General features: G+C 40.8%; 1 protein-coding gene and 1 long non-coding RNA gene across 2 annotated transcripts in view; one reads left to right on the plus strand and one right to left on the minus strand.

Moving 5' to 3' along the window:
• Positions 1–5,421, minus strand: part of FDX1 (ferredoxin 1) — a 29,742-nt gene extending 24,321 nt beyond the window's left edge. Inside the window, exon 1 of the mRNA XM_045797737.2 lies at positions 5,036–5,421. Within this exon, the coding sequence (XP_045653693.1) occupies positions 5,036–5,202 (167 nt within the window). The 5' untranslated portion in view covers positions 5,203–5,421. The remainder of the gene's footprint in view (positions 1–5,035) is intronic.
• LOC123792547 (uncharacterized) overlaps positions 3,751–21,411 on the plus strand; it is a 46,816-nt gene continuing 29,155 nt past the window's right edge. Inside the window, exons 1-4 of the long non-coding RNA XR_015727019.1 lie at positions 3,751–4,156; positions 7,922–8,066; positions 11,630–11,698; positions 11,779–12,022. This is a non-coding gene — a long non-coding RNA (uncharacterized LOC123792547). The remainder of the gene's footprint in view (positions 4,157–7,921; positions 8,067–11,629; positions 11,699–11,778; positions 12,023–21,411) is intronic.

Below are 21,411 nucleotides of genomic sequence, written 5' to 3' on the forward strand. Positions count from 1 at the left end.
ATACTTTAAAATAACTGTTTTCAGAACTTGTGAGGTCCAAGAAAATAGAGTGTGCGTGCATCTAGGTGCATGCATGCACACAAATATGCTTTTTATAGTATTTTCTTTCCTTTCCAAAGTTTATGTGAGAAGACATCACAAAGCAGAGGCATGTCTATCTATCCACCCACCAGAGAGGAAGCTCTACCTACCACCTTAAAGGAAAGAGCAACTACATTCCTATCAAGGCCACCTGTTGTGTCACCCCAAGGGTCATGGTCATGGGTCACGGTCATGTGAAAACATTTAGCAATCCTCATCAGTCATGAAATCTCTGTTGCTCTCACATAGCCGTCTGAAAAGCAACATCTCTATGTAGTGTCCCTGGAAGATGAGACCATGGTTGTGGAACACTGTAAACAGGCCAATCATTCTGTTATCAGTCAGACACCCCTTGTTGTTGTTTTTTTTTTAAGATTTTATTTATTTATTCGACAGAGATAGAGACAGCCAGCGAGAGAGGGAACACAAGCAGGGGGAGTGGGAGAGGAAGAAGCAGGCTCATAGCGGAGGAGCCCGATGTGGGGCTCGATCCCATAACGCCGGGATCACGCCCTGAGCCGAAGGCAGACGCTTAACCGCTGTGCCACCCAGGCGCCCCGGTCAGACACCCCTTGGGCAGGTGTCTGATTGGAACTGTTGCTGGGAGGCAGCAGGCCAGTCGTTTTCTGAGCATTTAAACATCTCACCTTGGTCCACATCATGCACTCAAAAATCAAAGGGACTAGAGTAGATTTGTATTTGTTTGAATCAATGGGAAGATAAATACAATGCCTCCTTACGTGTTTTATTATAGGATATTATATTATCCATCAGAGTTAGCTGACTGACTTAAATTTTCTTCCCTTCTCACAAACATCACTCCAAAATTTGGGAGAAGAAATTATATAATCAACTAGACGCCTGTCATCCACCATTGGTCATTTTTAGTTTTTACCTTACAACCGAAAAGATGTATTTCAGCTTAAAATAATTAGTTGCAATTTTCACTACTGCCAATAGATGGTATAATTCGTCAAAGAAAATTTCAATGTAAGTAAAAACCTAGAATTATATAATTCCAAATTATCAAGTCCAATTATCTTATTTAACAAATGAAGCAACCGAAAGCCCCTTTCGGATGATGCCCTCCCTGATAATTCAATGCTGAAAAAAGAGAAGTCTACGAATTAAAAATTATCGTGTGTGTGTGTGTGTGTGTGTGTGTGTGTGTGGCAGAGAGCAGGGGGGAGAATGTCCCTCTAAAAGGGCCTGTGCTCTCCAACTTCTTTTCACAGCCAAAAAATACTTTAGAAGTAAGTACTCCTGAACATTATTCATGATTTTCAACTAGGTAACTGCCATCTCTTCAAGGCAGAATGGCTGCGAATGAAGATGCTCTGGAAGCAGGGTGGACCACTCTGGAGGTTATTAAAAGAATACAGACTAAGAAAGAATGTAGGAGACACTGACCTCAGAGATATTCAGGGGGCAGAAATAGAAGGTTTTGTTGGCCCTCTATATGAGGTAGATTGAGAAAGAGGGAAGACACACTGCTGAAATCTGCAGCTCAGGCAATGAGCGGGGTTCAGTTTAACCTAGAGTTAGCAGAGATGGAGCAGCTTTGGGGGAAGACAGAAAGGAGTTCAAGTCTAAACCTGCTTTAGTTGTGTTAAAAGAAAAAAACCACAGGAGAATGTCCGGAAGCCAGATGGAAATACGGGTCCAAGCCCAGCACTTTAGTCTAGGGATCTGACATGGACAAATGCCCGGTAGCGAAAGCTGCAGGAAGGACGAGAGCAAGACTCCCATCATATATGTACACCACTGAAAGCCAGAGGTTTTACAATGGCTGTTCTTCTGGAGCATTCTACAGCTAAGCTTACAGCACAGAAAGCTCTCTGACGTCAGACTCCTCTTCTGTAAAATCAGGAAAACATTTATATTCTAGTTTAACAATGGAGGCAAAATACCTAATGCAGAGGAGCACTCAACAAACACTGATTAATAACTTTGAGGCCTCAGTCCTTTTGTTGCTAAAAAGCCTGAACTGCTATGTATTAAAGGTGTACAGTCCCTTGGGGCGCCTGGGTGGCACAGTGGTTAAGCGTCTGCCTTCTGCTCAGGGCGTGATCCCAGCCTTGTGGGATCGAGCCCCACATCAGGCTCCTCTGCTATGAGCCTGCTTCTTCCTCTCCCACTCCCCCTGCTTGTGTTCCCTCTCTCGCTGGCTGTCTCTATCTCTGTCGAATAAATAAATAAAATATTAAAAAAAAAAAAAGGGTGTAGAGTCCCCACAAAAAACTACAGGGTAAGAGCAATGAAAGGTTTGTCAAAGGACCAGAGAGGAAGCAGAAATGAGAGAGGAAGGGTAATCTGCAGTCGACAGAGAACGGAACTAAGAATCAGATGCAGATCCTAGCTGTGGCTCTGACACACACGCATGAGATGACCATGGGAAGCCGCTTAGTTCCTGGTGGGGAAGATGGGGACAACAGTGACTTCACCAAGTGGCCGAGACAATTAAAGGAAAGTGTGTGGAAACTTTGTTCCTTAAAGCATTGTGCACATGTACGTTACCCAAATAACTGTCCCCGTTTGCTATTAGTAATTGGTAGTGGTGGGTTTTATATTCCCCCCCTCAACTCTAAGAACTAGCCAAAAGCTTTTAGCTGTTCCCCAGGATAAGACCTCATGCACTGAGAAATACAATCCTTCTAAATCTTGTACCATCATTCATTAATCAGTCGGCACCACAAGCAACTTTTTTCTTCACTTGTTACTTTTTCCTACTGCCATTTACTCTGCTCAACCACAGCAGAGATTTTAACGAAGCTGTCGGGAGGGGCAGTGGTAAAGTTCATAACAGACTTCTCCTGGGGAGGGAAGCGATAGCTGCTGATGCCTACCTTTTCACCATACAGGGTGGCCCCTGGGGCAGTTGGTACAAGGAAAGGGCCCCTTCTAGGGCTCCCTCCTTCCATAGATGCCTTAACTCTTCCAAACGACTCAATGGGCTAAAGAATTATCAACTCTTACGGTGCTCAAGAAAACAAGCAAAAACGGCTTACGTTGTATTCCTAGCTTGCCAGCTACTTAATATGAAATTTTTATTCCCTACCCCACCTACCTCCCAGGATTTTCTTGAGAGCGAAGTACAATTTTTGTGAAAGCCCTTTGGAACCTAAATCACTACAAAATACGTTGTGTCAGGGTATCTTGGAGCGAAAGGAGTTTTTTCAGTTCTCAATTACTGATAACTTGGCTGCCCGTTAAACTTCCTGAGACAGAACTAGTTTCCAGGCTGCTCTGTCCAATGGAACTTCCTGCACTAGCAGAGATGTTCTGTACCTGCAATGTCCAATACAGTAGCTATTGGCCCCACACAGCTGTTGAGTACTTGACATGTGGCCAGGGCAACTGGAATACTGAATCTTTTCACTGTATTTAACATACGTTATCTTAAATGGCCACATGTGGTTAGTCATAACCAAACTGGAAAACACAAGCCTCAGACAGTTAAGACTTGGAAAATCTAGCTGTAACTCCAAAGTCTGTGATACAAGGCACAAGGCCATTCACTGAAACTGTGCCAAGGGGGGGTGGGGGGGGAGCAGGATTATGAAGGAACAGATGTGCTTCCCTTTAAGACAACTTGATATAACCAAGTTCAAACTTAATATTAATTTGGGGGAGGTAATTCCCATTTACAAAATACTCATGTTCCCCTTTAAATACTAGTTTTGCAAATATGTTCAATATATGTCCCAATTTATACACGGTTTTTCAATGCATCCATTGCACAAAGCAAGATACGCATGCAGAGAGGTCAGGGCAGGGAAATGTCAGGGAAATAGGGACAAATAAATCTGGCTTGCCTTCTCCACTATGTCCCTCACAGTCCACGCAACAAAAATTTATTGGGCACGCACTACATAACAGGATTAATGGGGAAAAATGATTAAGTCCTAGACTCTGTTCTTGGGGACCTTATCAACAAGAAACCAGATAAGGCAGTATACAAATCCAACACTCTCTTCCTCCAGTTCTTGCATCCTGCTACTTGACAGCAAGGGGACAGAGAGCTGTTCAAACCTGCATTACATAAGGCTCCACCACACAGCTACACTCTGAAATGGTGAGTACATTTTAACTCTATTACATCAAAGGGGATTGGGTCTTTGAAAAACAAATCAGCCCAAGAATATAAAACTTCAACATATTTGGGGGACATCTGTTCACATCTCTTTCAACATTTAATATGAAACACAACACCGTGGGCCTAAGTAGCTACTGCTAACAAGTGGCATCCCCTGAGCCCTCCCCATTTGTCAGGCACAAATCTACCTGTACTACCTAACTTATTCTTCAAATTAGCGTACGAGGCCTATACTAGTGTTATGCTCCATTTATAAATGGGGAAACTGAGACCTACAGTGATGGAGGAAGTTAGGCATTAATCCCAGTTTAAAACTCTGCCTTGCCAGTCCAAGGCAGAGGCTTTTAGCCCTCTATCAGCTCGGAGAGAGCGGACAACGAAGTACAAGGGATAGAGTGGGTGTTTTCCAAACAGGCATTCCCCTGCCAGAGAACTGGACACAGAATGTCCTAACAGGGCCGTTCGAAAACTGCTGGCCAGGACATCTGTGGGGAGCATCTAATGAAGGTCACTGCAGGCGCCGGGTAAAGCAAAGGTCAGGGCCGAGCCAAAGCACGGGAGAAGGGTGGCGGCACAGCGCGCGGCTTTCTGGAGGGCCCCGGGAGGCGCTGGGAAAGGGAGAACTGGGATCCCGGGGCCCCGCTTCTCGCAGGCGTTGGGGGCTGGGAAAGGAAACCGCGGCGCGACACCAGGGAGACAGGGCCCCGAGGCGAGCCACCTCCCAGGCGGGGCGAAGGGCGAGCAATCGCGGACGGCGCCCGGGACGCAGGCGCCCGGGAAGAGGCCGCGGAGCGAGAAACCCCCCCGCCGCTGCGCCGGGGACCCCCGCCCGCATGCGCACGCCGGGCCGCGTCTCACCTGCTCCGCGCCGGCGCCGACACGCTCAGCGTCCGGGGCAGCCCCACCGCGCCGCCGCCCCGGCCGGGTGCCGCGCGGGGTCCGGCGAGAAGCAGCCAGCGACGGGCCGCGCCGCCGAGGGCCGTGGAGACGGCGCGCAGGAGCCGGGCGCCCCCGGGGGCGGCCATAACCGGTGGCCGGGTAACAACCGGAAGCGACGCGGGCCGCACGGCAGCGCCAGCGAGTGGCTTGGCGAGTGTGAACGGGCCGCTGCGCCGGCGCCGGACGCCCGGGGGCCCGCGGGGAGGAGCGCGGCGGCTGGGGTCCCGGCAAGGGCCTGCTCTGTGCGGCGGCCGCGGGCTGCGCGCGCCTTCCGGGTGACCTATAAACCCGGCGGCACCCCAAGTGCAGCGCCTCCCCCTGCCTGTTCCCACGCCTCCCGGGCGGGTGTGGCCTCTAGGGGGCGGGGCTGAGCGCGGGGTCGGCGTACATACCGACCAGGTTCGCCGGCACCTTGCTGCTCCGTCCACCGTGGGCGCGCAGGAACGATGAGTTGTCAGTGGCAGCCGAACGTCAGACCGCAAGATACTATACAAACGACCTGCAGGTAACGAAACCGCTTCTGTTCCGCACTTCTCTCGCCTTCTCCCTGTTAAAACAGAACAAAAACCAATGTGGGCGATTATCATCCCGGAGTTCAAATTAGGGAAAAAAGGAATTCTGGGCATTGTCAAACAAGGACAGTAGGAAATTCCACAATGCCAACAGGCGTGATACACAGAGGAACAATTATGATTATAAAGTCATAAAGATCGCAATAATGAATAAACTCGGGGATACTTGGAGAAAGCAGGTAATAATCCAGGGTAAATAAATGCTCGTTCAGCACATGAAATCCTTGAGTTTGGAAACTTTAACGACCTGAGATTTTTTTTTTAAGGGCTTCTACAAAACGCAAGAAAGATGAAATTTAAAATACACGTTACCGTGAGTGATACGTTGTGGTGGAAAGAACGTGGGCTTTGAGGTCAGAAATAGCAATGTTCAAATCCAAGGTCTGCCACTCCTGAGCTCTGAGACCTTGGATGAATTACTGTCCTCGAGGATCAGAGTTTCCAAAACACTTAAACACTGATAAGATGTTCCAGTGTCCAGGGCCGTTCTGAGGGTTACAGAAAAAATCGCGCAATGGCATACTGCGTCACAAACATTAATATGATAACTTCCTGAGCCCCTCCCTAAAGCCATCTTTAGAGACGCTAAAGGTCAAAGTCAAATGGATATTTCAGATGTGCTAAACACAATAAAAGATACTTTAAAGAATATTCAGAACAAGAAAGTATGGACCGAGTAAAGTTTCTCGAGACAATGTGTGCTGGGCATTGAACCTGATGGCAGAGAGAGGGCAGTCATTTAGCTCCCAAACTGCCTAACTCTTCCCATAAAGAGAAAGACTTTAAGGCTGGAAAGGGCACAACAAACCCTAACAAGTAGTCGGAAAGAGGAGATTGTGAAGAACAGTTAATTTTTTTTGTAAGATCAAATCTTCAAAGTGAGATGAATTAATTGTAGGAAGAGAACAGGAGGGGCGGGGAGTGCAGACTTTCTTCTCTCAAATCCAGCTTCAGCTGGGTTATGGTGCTTTCAGCTTTGTGCTTGGTGGGGTAGTTTGTATACATTGTTCATCTTAGTAGCCCCCATACTACCAGCCACAGGACTTTGAGCATATCAGGTGGGCAGTAAATATTTGTGAATAAATGAATGTTGTCATGTAACTTCCAGTAGTAATCATAACAATTCATGAAGCACGTACATGAAAATCAAAGATGGGAAAAATGTTCTCCGGATTTTCAATGATGAATAAGGCTGGATTCCAGAGATTACAAATATCAATTCAGTAGTATTCCAGAGGGGATTTATAAACATGTGATCCCTGAACACAGATTTAAAAAGCAATATGGAGTTACTGAGGAAGAGCTTTTGCTTATGTATTTCTCCATCTTATAAAAATCCCATCCCCCGGGCACCTGGCTGGCTCAGTCCATAGAGCACATGACTCCTAATCTCAGGGTCATGAGTTCAAGCCCTACCTTGGGCCTGGAGCCTATTTAAAAAAACAAAAATACAACTTCCACCCCTCCATCTTTCAGTCTGTCAAAATCTGTCCATATTTTGAAGCTCATTTCAAATTCCGTCTTTCCCATGAAGTTGTACCTGTTTATCCCAACAGATCATCCTTCCCCTCTGCTGAATGCCTAAGATCTGTCTATTCTTGTTAAAACTGATAGCACCTGTTATTTCAAATAGAATAATGTTCATGAGAGTGCTTTGTAAACTGAAAAGTGTCATAAAAATTCAGATTCCGTGTTTGTTGAGCACCCACTGTGCACTTCATGGTACCATGTACTCCCTCACACACACTCTCTGTAGCTCCTGTAGACAGAAGCTCCCAAAGTAAGGATGCTGTCTTCTTCATCTTCATCTTCCCAGCACCTGGCATAGCGCCTGGCACAAAGCAGCCATTTAATAATGTCTTTGCTAAGAACTGTGTTAGGAACTTCCACAATGTTATCTCATTTCATTATCACAGCAACTCTGTAGAGTAGACATGCCTTTAATCAAAAACTATTGACATAAACAATATGGAGATCACCGTGCGAGTGCTACAGACACAGCAGTGAATAAAATAATCCCTGCCCTCTTATTTTACAGCTGAAACTAAGGTGCCCAGGGTGTCTTTCTTGGCATCATACTGCTAGTGAGTTGTAGATCCAAACTGTAAATACAGGTTTTCCTGCTTCCTGGTCCCAAATCAGGGCATAAACACAAGAAATGATATTTTTATTCTTCTTATTTTATTATGTATTTATGTATATAATTATATACATATACACATTTTTTTTTTAGAGAGGGAGGAGCAGAGGAAGAGAGAGAATCTCAAGCAGACTCCATGCCCAGTGCAGAGCCAGACACGGGGCTCGATCTTACCACCCTGAGATCATGACCTGAGCAGGAATCAGGAGCCGGACGGTTAACTGACTGAGCCACCCAGGTACCCCTATTATTGTATATTATTAATGTGTATTTACATGTCACATTTTTCAACTCTATATTCGGTAGTAGATGTGTAAGATTCTACACAGTCCATATAATTTAGGGATAAGGTCAACAATTATCTAAATTTTTTTTAAAAAAGAGTACAAAATTAGACCTAAGTATATTTCATCCCTAGAAATTACTCCATCCGCAGGTAATTTATTAACATGACTGATGATACTGGTATGTTTCCTAAATTTAAGGATGTAATTGATATTTAAATTAATTGACCTTTCTGCCTACTGTCTCACCTTACTCTAAGACATCCTCCATACTGCTAGTAGGCTGATCCCATTAAAATACTGATATGATTGTGTTACTTTCTTGATGAAAACCCTTGAATGACATTTCATCACCATTTATTAATATAAAACAAACTGCTCAGCTGGACACTCAGCTCCCCTCCAGCTCTGCCTTCCACTGCCCATCAATCCCTCATCCTGCCTTTCTCTGCAGGTTATGTTGACTTCCTGAACCTGGTTGACTTAGAGCCAGCCCCCAGGACTCCAGTCCTTGGAGGAACCATTCTCTGACACATGCGCCTTTGGGAGCCTTACACACTAGAAATCCCTCTGTCACAGCTTACGCTTAAATTGTTATATGCAAATAAGAGCTTGGATCAAGTGACTTGCTCAGTTTCAGGTCCCGTTTCTTTGTTAAGATTACTTTTTATATACTTTTTAACTTTTTAGTGTGTCCTTCAAATGTTAGTAGTTGTCTTTTTTTGTCATGTCAGCCACTGGTGATGAACAATTCGTTTGGGGTTGCAAAATGCAGGTGTCCTAATCCTATCATTCCTTCTTCATTGATCACCTAGCCTACTTCTATAGACAGATTTGCCTTCATCTTCTATTCATAACTCCTGAAGTAAAAACTCGAAAAAGTAGGATAAATGCTTGGTTGTTTCCCTTTTTTTATCTGCCATACTTACAGCTTTATGTTCTCTCTTTATTCAAAAGCTAGTTGGCTTCAGAGGGGAGGGGGTGGGGGAATGGGATAGGCTGGTGATGGGTAGTAAGGAGGGCACGTATTGCATGGTGCATTGGGTGTTATAAGCAAGTAATGAATCATCGAACTTTACATCAAAAACCAGGGATGCACTGTATGATGACTAACATAATATAATAAAAAAAATAATAATAATAATAAAAAAGCTAGTTGGAAAGGTTATAGTCTTCTGGGGCACCTTGGTAGCTCAGTCGGTTAAGTAACTGACTCTTGATTTCGGCTCAGGTCATGATCTCAGTGTTATGAGATTGAGCCCCTGGTCAGGCTCTGCACTGGGCATGGGACCTGCTTAAGATTCTCTCTCTGCCCTCCCTCCCTTTAAAAAAAGTTATAATTTTCTTTCTTTTTTTTTTTTTTTAGATTTTATTTATTTATTTGACAGAGAGAGAGAGGAGTACACACAAGCAGGGGAGCAGCAGAGGGAGAGAGAAAAGCAGGCTCTCCCCTGAGCAGGAAGCCCATGTGGAGCTTGATCCCTGGATGCTGGGATCATGACCCAAGCTGAAGGCAAATGCTTAACCGACTGAGTCACCCAGGCACCCCTATAATTTTCTAATAAATAGTATATTTCACTAAATTTTCAAAATCTATTGGCATAAGTTTTTTCCTAGTATTAATATTTTTTTTTAAATCTCTGATATATTGGGGTGCCTGAGTGGCTTAGTCGTTAAGTGTCTGCCTTCGGCTCAGGGCGTGATCCCAGAGTCCGATCAAGCCCCATATCTGTCTCCTCCGCTGGGAGCCTGCTTCTTCCTCTCCCACTCCCCCTGCTTGTGTTCCCTCTCTCTCTGGCTGTCTCTCTCTCTCTCTCTCTCTGTCAAATAAATAAATAAATAAATAAATAAATCTTTAAAAAAATATCTCTGATATATCTATAACTACATTGCTTTTCGTATTTCTTATATTATTTTCTGAGTCTTTTTTCTTTGAATAATCTTAGCAAAAGTTTGTTTTATTAGCCTTTTCAGATAACAGCTTTGGACAGTGATTTTCTGTGCTATATCTTTGTTTTCTAATCTTATTCATTTTTTTTTTAAACGATTTTATTTTTAAGTGGTCTCTACACCCAGTGTGAGGCCAAGATCAAGAATCATACACTTTACCAACTGAGCCATCCAGGTGCTCCTTATTTATCTTTACAATTTATTTCATTCTGCATTCTTAGAATTTACTTGTTTGTTCTTTTTCTAACTTCTTAATCTAGATACTTAGTTTATTAATTGTCAATTTGGTTTTTAAAAGAAGTATTTAATTTCTCTAAGTATTTAAGTTTCCTCTAAGTAGTATGTTTGGCTGTGTCAAGAGTTTGAAACGTGCTCTTTTCTGTATTGTTTGGTTTAAATATTATCAGATTTCCATGCTGTTTATCCTCTGATGCTGAGCCATTTGGAAGTGTTTTAAATGCCTAAATGTACAAAGGTTAGAAGTCAGTAACACCGCAGAAGCAAAGATCAGTGAACCTGAAAACACAGCAATAGAAAGTTTCCAGAATGACATCCAAAGAGAAAAAAAACTAGAAGAACATAAGAACATGGCATTATTGGCCTGTCAGACAATATCACATGATCTGACACACTTCTTTTTGGAGTCTCAGAAGGAAAGAGAATGAGACTGAAGTGAAGATGTTTAAGACATTTTTAAACCAACAAAAATTAATAGAGCTATTGTTCTCAGACTCACTGAAAGAAGTTAGATAAAGAAGGTCTTTGGTGGGCAGCTTCTGACATGGCTCCCGTGATCCGTACCTGCTGGGATTCACACCTAGGTGTAATCCCCTCCTCTTGAGTGTGGGCTGGACCTAGTGATTGCTTCTAACAAATAGAATACAGCAACAGTGATGGGATGTCACTTGTCCACTATGTTACAAAAGACTGTGAATTCTGTCTTGCTGGTTCTCTCTGTTGCCCTCCTGGTTTACGTGCTTTGATGAAGCCGTGCTGGGGACGCTCACATGGCAAAGAACTAAGGACAGCCTCTAGCACACTGCCGGCAAGAAACCGAGGCCTTCGTCTAGCTATCCAGTCATGAACCTGAATCCTGTCAGCAACCATCAGAGCAAGCTGGGAAGCAGGTCATTCTTCAGTGGAGCCTTGAGATGACTGCACCCCAGCTGACACCCTAACTGTGGTCTCTGAGGGACCCTGGAGCAGAGGGCCCAGCAAAGCTGCCCCAGATCCAGAAACAGATAATAAATGTTGTTTCCGTTCATTATACTTTGGAGCAATTTGTTATACAGCGATAGATAGCTAATATAATGTTCTTCAAGAATAGTGAAATTGAACCCAGAAGGAAGGACTAATAAGCAAGAAGAAATGATAAGCAAAAAATTAGCAACCATATGGGTAAATCTAAATAACAATTGGTTGTAAAATAATAACACCAACTATGATCTCATGAGAAGATAAAAATAAGAGTAAGAGAGAATTACATTGTTGAGCCAAAATGCAATTAGTAATAAGACCGAAGTGTTATTGACACAATCCTCTCTCCCTTTCTTCTTTTTGGTTACAGAATGTCTTGCATTTTAGCCGAGCACATGTCTTACTAGCCAAAGACTACATTTCCCAGCCTCTTGTGCAGGTAATGTGTCCCTGTAACAGCTTTTGCTAAAGCCACGCAGGTAGAAGTGATGTGTGCAACCAGATAACCTTTTTTAAAAGGAAGCTCTGTGTTTTCCTTTCTGTCTGTTTTCCTTTCCCACCAGCTAGAAAATGGCAACAACCAGGGTGATCATGTGAGACGCAAACACAGAAGCTAAATACTAGAGACGACAGCCGGTCAGAACCAGCCTACCAGCCTGGGTTCCCGCGTGACTGCGTGTGGCAGAGTCTCCTCCCAGTGCTGATGCTGCTTCCCTGCTCCGCAGACCCCCAGCCCACTTCTGAAATGCTCCTGAGACAGAAGGTAACAATGATGCTCCTGAAGGTACTTATTTTAAAGACTTTTTGTTACCACAGCCTAGCCTCGATCCTGACAAATACATCATTTAAGCTCCAAAAGAAAGGGAAAAAAGCATTTAAAAGCATGTATTTTAAGAGAATAAAATGAAATCTTGAAAGTAAGTCCCAATATCTCAAAAGTCAATGGATTAAATACACCAATGAAAAGGCAGACTTTCGTTGAGGATGTGAAAATTCTGACTTTATGACATTTAGAAGAAATATATCAAAATTAGAAAAAGTATAAAAGGATAAAAAATACCAGGTAAATACAGTCAAAAGATAGCTTGCTGTATTGCTGTCCAATTAAAGGGTCTTTATTTAAACCCAATTAAATAGACCAGGAAGAAATGTATTATAAAGAATAAACATGGTCACTAAAAAATGCTAAGCATTTAAATTAATTTGGAATCTCTAGCAACTGTAAACGTACAAGTATCTAAGAACATAGCATATATTTATGAATATATATTTTATATAAAACAATTTCAATGGGAAATGGGCAAATACGCAATCACATAGGGAGATTGTTAACGTACTTGTTTTGGTAATTAATGGATCAAACATTCAGTAAGACTGATAAACTTGACATATGTAGTAACCTGTACTTAGTTAAATAATCTAATTTTCTAATTAAGTACAGAGGGAACGCTTATAAAAATTGACAGCGTCCTGGGTAATAAAATATCAGTAACTCTTAAAAAATTGATATAGAGACTACATTGTAGTTGAAAATAAAAATAGCGGTTATTTACTTTGTTCTAAAACTTAAGTATTTCGGAAGATAGAAACTTTCTAGAGTTATGTGTCGGTTAACTACCCTGAGATATGTATAAAATTCTGATATTTCAATGTTGGCCTATCTTGTTTTCAGGACCGTATTGTAGTAGAGGTCACTAACATACATTGGTCGTGCTTTATTCACACTATTATTATTGAAAAAGGTGAACTGCACAATGTTAATTCATTTCTGTTCAGTTTTAAGTTAGGGAAAATGGTCAGAAATTCTTTCAACTCTGCAATTTAAAAAAATGCAACGTAGGCTGTGTTTTTAATTTCTAAAATTTGGGCCAAAGTATTTCTTGTCAAAATAGTTTCCAAAGATCTAGTTTCACCAGGCATAGGAAAATCACCCAGTGCATTTATACACATATGTGTGAGGCAGAGACAGATTGAAATTGCCCTTGAGTGATACCAGTGATTTGATTTTCTTGCCAATAGCTCAAAAGTCTTCTTTAGCCTCAGGCCTAGACTAAGTCATCTTAAATGTTTGTAGAACAACAAACTGGCCTATTGTACACCTCATTCATAGGGTCCAAGCCAGGAGAATATATGGTCTGTGGTGCTGTTCTTTCACAATGTGTCATTTTAAATGTTTTAGTACAAAACACATAATAAATGGCTGTAAGTCCTATTTCCTTGCAAAAGATTGCTACCTTGAGGTATTAGTTCTCTTTTTCAGCCATATCAAAATGATTATCTTATAATTCTGTAGGTCAGATTTGAAATGGGACTCACTGGGCTAATAAACCTAAGGCATCAGCAGGGCCACATTCCTTTATAGAAGCTATAGGAGAGAATCTGTTTCCTTGTCTTTTCTGGCTTCCAGAGGGCCACCTGCATTTTTTTTTTCTTCATCTGAGAGAGAGTGAGAGCAAGAGAGTGAGCACAAGCAGGGGGAGGGGCAGAGGAGAAGCAGGGAGCCTGATGTGGGCCTCATTCCCAGGACCCTGGGATCATGACCTGAACTGAAGGTAGAGGCTTAACCAACGGAGCCACCCAGGCGCCTTCTTTATTTTTTTCCCACCTGTATTTTTGGGCTCACTTCTAGCTTTAAGAAATCAGCAATATCTGGTCAGCTGGTTGAGTCCTGATATCATCACATCTCTTGGATCTTTCTCTTTTTTAAAATATTTATTTATTTATTTATTTATTTATTTATTTATTTATTTATTTTTAAGTAATCTGTATCCCCAACATGGAGCTTGAACTCAGGACCGCAAGATTAAGAGTTGCATGCTCTTCTGACTGAGACAGCCAGGTGCCTCTCCCTGACCTTTCTTTATCATATCTCTCTCTTACCACAGCAGGAAAGGTTTTCACTTTTAACAACTCATGTGATTTGTGGGGGCCCATCTGAATGATCTAAGGTAATCTCCATTCTCAAGGTCCCTACCTCTAATCACATCTGAAAAATCCCTTTTGCCATATAGGGTAACATATTCACAAGTTCCAAGAATTAGGTCATAGACGTTTATATGGGCCATTATTTTGCCCCCACATTTGAGTTTAAATATCAAACAAGTTCAGCATTAATACTAACCATTAGAGGATCCTTTCCATCATCACTTTTACTTTCTGGCCTGATTCTGATCACTATTCATTAATTAAGATTTCAAGACTTTCCTCAACATACAGAAGTAATGCGTATTGTGCCTACTATTGTCCCTACCAAAGATTCCACGGTCACTGAAATGTTTTACAAGAGAATAAATATGATAATAGCTAACATTTATTGAGTGCTTATTCTTCTCAAAGTACTCTTCTAGGTGCTTTACATGTTTTGAGTTATTTAATCTTCACAAAAACCCTATGAGGTGAGTATCGGCATCATTACCATTTTACTGATGAATGAAGTTTCTTGAAGTTTACATTTAAATTAAATGAGGTTTAGGGTGTTATCAAAAGAAATGATAGCAGATGGCCCTCAGTATAATGGTTTTTATAATATACAAACACAGAAAATGTATTACATATTTTATATTACATTCTATCAAAGATGAACATATTCACCTTTAGATTTGAGAGAAAAACTAGAATGGAATCTATACATTTTCATTTCTTTGAATCTGAAAGAAATGCATGTGCTGGTGTGTGTATACACTTGTATACATGATTATGTATGTGAAGAGTGATTAACTCAGTATATAAAGGGATTTCTTCCGGTTGTTTTTCATCTTGTTCCTGACATTTTTGCTCTATGATATCTGTTCAAAACATTAAGTGTGTATTTTGCCTTTGGAATTAATATGCAGATAATAATTTGGAGTTGTTAATATGCTTGTGTTGGGGAGGAAAGATTTTACTGTACCCATCAAGGTTCTTCTGGCTGATCTAAGAATTAAATTGACATGCAACAGATCAACAGGAAAAAATCAAATTTAATTTTGTTTCACAGGGAATCAAAGACATAAGATTCCAAAGACAGTCAAATGAGGTATATATGACATCCTGAACTAAGGAAAAGGGGGTAGAGGGTTTGGAATTTCAGAGGGAAAGAAAACAATCCACAGGAAGATGAAAAAGAATAAATGTTTGGTAAACAAATGGTTTTCTGGGCCACTCAGAAACAATGGGACAAAGAGAGGGTTTTGATCAAACAGACCTTCCTAGGCTGCTCCCTTCTACCATAACCAATTCATATTACAATGTAGGTAACTGTGGTGATAGTTCTCTTCCTATAGCAGGTCCACAATCTTATCCTTTAGTCAGTAAAATTGCTTCCTAAGTCTTTTAATGAAGAAAGCTTGAAATAATCTGCATGCCAGAATGGCACATTGGGGCTGACTTGCCCTTGATTCCTGCACAGGCCAGACGAGAGTAAAAAAACAACAGTAAAAAAAAATTCAGTTAACAGGACTGTGGGACAGATTAAAACCAAGCTCCAGTAGGCAGTAATTGATTTCTTTGGGTAAAGATTGAGTAACTAGAGAGCAATTGCCAAATATCCTTGGACTTGATTGACACACAGCTTCAGGTTACAAAAAATTGTTTTTGTTCTAGTCCAATGTCAATCATCACTTACAGGAGTTTCTGAATATTACTTTGTTGCATAGCCTCAGCTTTGCGGTCTGCTTTGAAGAATCTATTTCTATCAAACCTTTAAATTTTGACCAGCCTTTCAGCTTCCCAACTCTTTTTTAAAAGCTTCATCTTTGAGCAAATTAAAATCACTCTGCCTGCCATCTTCCCTAATAGATAAAAGATCTGTTAAAAAAAAAAAAGCCAGCATTTGACAACTCAGTGTTGGTGAGTCTATGGGGCAGCAGGTACTCTGATATATTCCTAGTTGGTGTGTAAAATGGTCTGACTTCTGTGGAGGGCAATATGATAATATTTATAAAATTACGAAATCATTTACCCTTTAATCCAGGAGTATAATATGAAATGATATGCATACCGTGTTTATTCGCATCACTGTCTGCATTAGCAAAATATTAAAAATGCCCTTCAAGTGTCCTTCATTCAGAGATTAGATGAATTGTGGTTCTACCCTGCGATGGAATAATATGCAGCTGGAAAAAAGTAAATAAAGCTCTTTGTGTACGGAGGCACAGTGCTTTCCAGGATATATTGTTGAGTGAAAAAAAACGAAGTGCACATAATATATCATCTTTTGTTTAAGAAAGAGGAGAAAATAAGTATTTACATTCATATGGCTTGAACCTGTGTAGATAAACACCGGAAGGATAAATAAGAAAAAAGGAAGCAGAACAGTAGGGACAGGTGGACAGGGTCAGGGCAGGGAGCAAGACTCCTCAAAGTGTCCTTCGTGGTAGGGTTTTAACTTTCAGACAATGCAAATGCATTACCTATTCAAAACAGAAAAAACCAAAGTAAACAAAGCTTTGAAAAGAAACAAGAGTCTTCTTTCCATGGTTCACTGCTTTTTCTGAGCATGTTATACTTTTTGATAATCTTGAATATGAACTCAAGGCATTTAAAAGCTGGAGAAAAATGCAACATTTCTCCTGTGAGAAAAAACTTAGAGCCAGGACATTAGAGGAAGCTGGATCCAGAAGAGCCTAAAATGGCAAAACAACATCATTCCCTAGCCAGCTGGGTCTAAATGGTGCTTAAACATCTGTATACATTGAGAAAACTTGGACCCCAAATGCTAAAGTGACTTGTCACAGTCACTCAGTTAATTTATGGAGAAATCAGCACAAGAATCTCTGGACCCCTAATTAACAATCTCAGTGTTTATGTCTTTACATTGTGATGCTCTCTCTTAGTTATAACAATACCCTCTCCAATGAGGTAAAACTAATGTGTGTCAAGTGCTTTAAGCATTTGGATCTATATTAACCACTTTGATCATCCCATTATATTATGATAAGCTAATATCATGCAATAGTTAAGATCATGGGCTCTGGAGTTAGACTTTCAGTCTTTGCCTCATTTCTGACTTGCTGTGTGATCTTCGACAAATTACTTCTCAAGTCTCTGTTTCCTCATCCATAGGTTGGGAATATAACAGTACTCACCTCGGATGGTTGATGTGAAGAGTAAATGAGGTAACACATGTAAAGAACTTAGCCTGGCACCTAATGTGTGCTCCCTGAGTGTTTCCATCATTATAGCTTTTATTTTACTGGTGGAAATCTGAGGTAGACAAGAATGGTTGAGTATCTCGCCCAAAGACATGTTGGTTACAAGCAATGGGTCAAGAACTCAATCTAGGTTTTCTACTTAAAATCGCATCCTCTTTCCCATCCATAAATAATCCATAGATTCCATGCACTTGATTTTCCTCTAACTGTACTAGTTTTTCTGCTTTGACTTGCAAATCAGTCAATATGAACCTTTGCACAACAAAGAAAAGATAATAGTCCAATGTGTTTGGATAGGAGAAAAGGAGAAAATCTCATGTATGCAATCAGATTTGATTTTGGTGTCATCATAGGATCTAATGGATTATAAATAAATCTTAATTATTTTGGGGCACCTGGGTGACTCAGTCAGTTAAGCATCTGCTTTCAGCTCACGTCATGATCCCAGAGTCCTGGGATCAAGCCCCATGTCAGGCTCCCTGCTCAGCAAGGAGTCTGCTTCTCCCTCAGCCTCTCCCCCAGCTTGTGTTCTCTCTCTCTCTTATTCCCTCTCTTTAATTAAAATAAATTTTAATTAAAAATTTTAATTAAATAAAATAAATTAATGAAATTAATTTTACTTATTTATATAATTTATGTAATTAATAAACAAATTTAAATTAAATTAATGTTAATTAAAATAAATTAATTTTATTTTAATAAAATCTTTAAAAGATATATATATTAATTATTTTGTGTATGCTAACATATTCCTTGATGTCTATACTTATATATAATTTTATATATACTGTAGACTATATATATTCTGTATACTATAGTATTATGTATATTATATATAATTGCATATATTTATATGTAATACTATAATACTTATTTGTCCTTCCGGTGTTTATATAACTACTATAATATTTATATGTAATACTATAATAATATAATACTATAATAATATAATACTATAATAATAATAATATATATAATTTTATCTGTAACATAACAATGTAAATGACGTACATATATGGTATATAGTATATATAATTATATATAACATATGCATATAAACATTTGCATGTTTAAAATCATCTTAAAATGATTATGCAGCTGAGTAATATTCCATTATATAATATTCCATTATATAAAGAAAACTACATTTTCTTTATCTATTTATCTATGGATGAATACTTGGACTGTTTCCCTATGTTGGCTACTAAAAATAACGTTGCAATGAATATAGGGGTGTATATAACTTTTTGAATTAGTGTTTTCATTTTCTTTGGATAAATAACTAGCAGTGGAATCACTGGATCTTAGGATAGTTCTGTTTTTAACTTTTTGAGGAACCTCCATATTGTTTTCCACAGTGACCACACCCAGCTTGCATTCCCACCAGCAGTGCATGAGGGTTCCCCTTTCTCCACATCCTCGCCAATACCTGTTGTTTCTTGTGTTTTTGATTTTAGCCATTCTGACAGGCGTGAGGTGGTATCTCAGTGTGGTTTTGATTTGCATTTCCCTGATGCTGAGTGATGTTGAGCATCATTTCATGAGTCTGTTGGCCATCCATGTCTTCTTTGGAAAAATGTCTATTCAGGTCCTCTGCCCATTTTTTAATTGGATTATTTGGTTTTTTGGTGTTGAGTTGTGTAAGTTCTTTATATATCCTGGATATTAACCCCTTTTTTGATATATCATTAGAAGATATTTTCTCTCATTCAGTATGTTGTCTTTTTGTTGTTGATCATTTTCCTCGCTGTGTGAACACTTTATTTTGGTGTGGTCCCAGTAACTTAATTTCATTTTCATTTCCCTTGCCAAAGGAAACATATCTAGAAAAATGTTTCTACAGCTGATGTCAGAGACATTACTGCCTATGTTTTCTTCTAGGAATTTTATGGTTTCAGGTCTCACATTTAGGTCTCTATTCCATTTTGAGTTTATTTTCTTGTTTGAGGGGATTATTATTATTATTATTATTATTATTATTATTAAAGTCAGACTTCCACTCCATCACTTCATTAGTCAAGGTCATTGCTGACCTCCACAGTGACCTTCTCACTGTCAAGTTTCAGTCCTCTTACTTCAAGGTCAGCAAGCAACATTTTCATGTCAGTACTCTTTTGCAAATGCCTCCTTCCCTTGTTTTCAAGGACATGTTTCTTGGTTCTGCTTCTTCTATCTCCTTTGCTGGTTTATCCTCATGTGCCCAAATCTAAATGCCCCCAAATCAGTTTGAGGACTGATCCTCAAACCTTCTATTTTCGCTCTTTCTGCTGGGAGATCCCACGCAGGCTCCTGGCTTTAAAATATATGTACCTATATACTGCTAAAGCATTAATTTGTGTCTGACTCCGGCCTCTAGCCTGAATTCCAGATCTGTTTTTCTAATTACTTACTCAGCATCTCCACTTGAATGTCTAATAGGTTTCTCAAATTAGCATGTGCTAAATGAAATTACGGTTGACCCTTGAAGAACACTGAGGGTGGGGTTTAAGGGTGCCACCCCACCCTGCACAGCAAAAAAATCCACATGGAACTTTTGACTCCCCAAAAACTTAACTACTAAGAGCCTACTCTTGAGTGGGAGCCTTACCTATAACATAAACGTTGATTAACACATATTTTGTATGTTATGTGTGTTATATGCTGCGTTCTTACAGCAAAGTCAGCCAGAGAGAAGAGAATGTTATTGCAGGGAGCCTGATGTGGGGCTCAATCCCAGGACCCTGGGGTCATAACCTGAGTCGAAGGCAGACGCTTAACTGACTGAGCCACCCAGGTGTCCCGAGAAATCACATTCTTATCAGTACTGTACTGTTAAAAGTCTGCACATAAGTAGACCCACACAGTTCAAGCCCATGGTGTTCAAGGGGCAGCTATACTGATTTCTCAGTATCCCCCATGAACAAACTCACTTCCCACAGCCTTCTCTGTCTCAACTAATGGCAACTCTGTTCTTTGGTTTTCTCAGGCTGAAAACCTTGCAGTCATCGTTGAGGCCTTGCTTAATCTCTCATCCCACATCCTATCATGCCATCCCTAAATCCTGTCATTTCTACCCTCAGGATATACTAAAATTAGACTACTTCTTACCCTCCATCTGCTACCACCCTGGAGGCAAACCACCATCATTTCTTGCCTGGATTATTGCAGTAGGCCCCCCATTGTATCTCTCTGCTCCTGCATTTGCTCTCCCTATAGTTTCTTCTTAACACAAATTTTATTAAAAATTTAAGTCAGATTATGTCATTCTGTCACAAGCTAGACCCCAAGACCTCACCTTTACTGCTCATCTCCACCCACCTTTGTCCCACATTTTTCCTTAAGCTCTTTCCAGTTTATCTCTTAACTCAGTCTAAAGACCCCATGGGCACAGCATTCCTGATGGAAACCCCAACTATCCCTTAAGCAATAATTCCTGGCTAGAGGGAGAGCTCCAGCAGCCCAGACTACCCAGACCAGTTTGAGCTTAACACCAAACTCACACCTGCACAGATGGACCAAGGAGGAGCACAAGCCTCATTTACATAACCTACAACTTACATAACGTCTAGGCATGTCTCCTTAATGTTCTTGTGACCTTACACACACCTCTACGTGCAATGACCGGGCTCCCCTTTGTAAATATTCCTCCTAATCCTAAATAAAAGGCGCCTGTTCGCCCTTGCCTGGGGAATCACAGCTTTGGAGGTTATTCCCCAGATCCCCTTATTTGCTGCAAATGTTTTTCTTTGTCCGACAGCTCCATCTGGTGTAGTTTCTATATGTGACTCACCAACGAGTGAACTCACGTTAGTTCAGTTACAGTTCCTCTGCTCAAAATACTTGAATGGCTTCCCATCTCATTCAGTGCAAAAGTAAGATCCTTATAATGGCTTAGGAGACCCCGTAGGCCCTGTCCCTTCTGCTTCCCTGATCGCATTTCCTACCTCTCACCTGTTCTTTCCTGTCCCTTTTCATGTGCTCTTCCTTCTGCCTGAAATCAGGCTTTCCCTCCAGGCAGCTACATGCCTCACTCCCTCACTTT

Source organism: Ursus americanus, chromosome 16 (genome assembly GCF_024610735.1).
Source record: "Ursus americanus isolate L20-20 chromosome 16, mUrsAme1.1.p, whole genome shotgun sequence".
In the NCBI taxonomy this organism is placed as follows: domain Eukaryota; kingdom Metazoa; phylum Chordata; class Mammalia; order Carnivora; family Ursidae; genus Ursus; species Ursus americanus.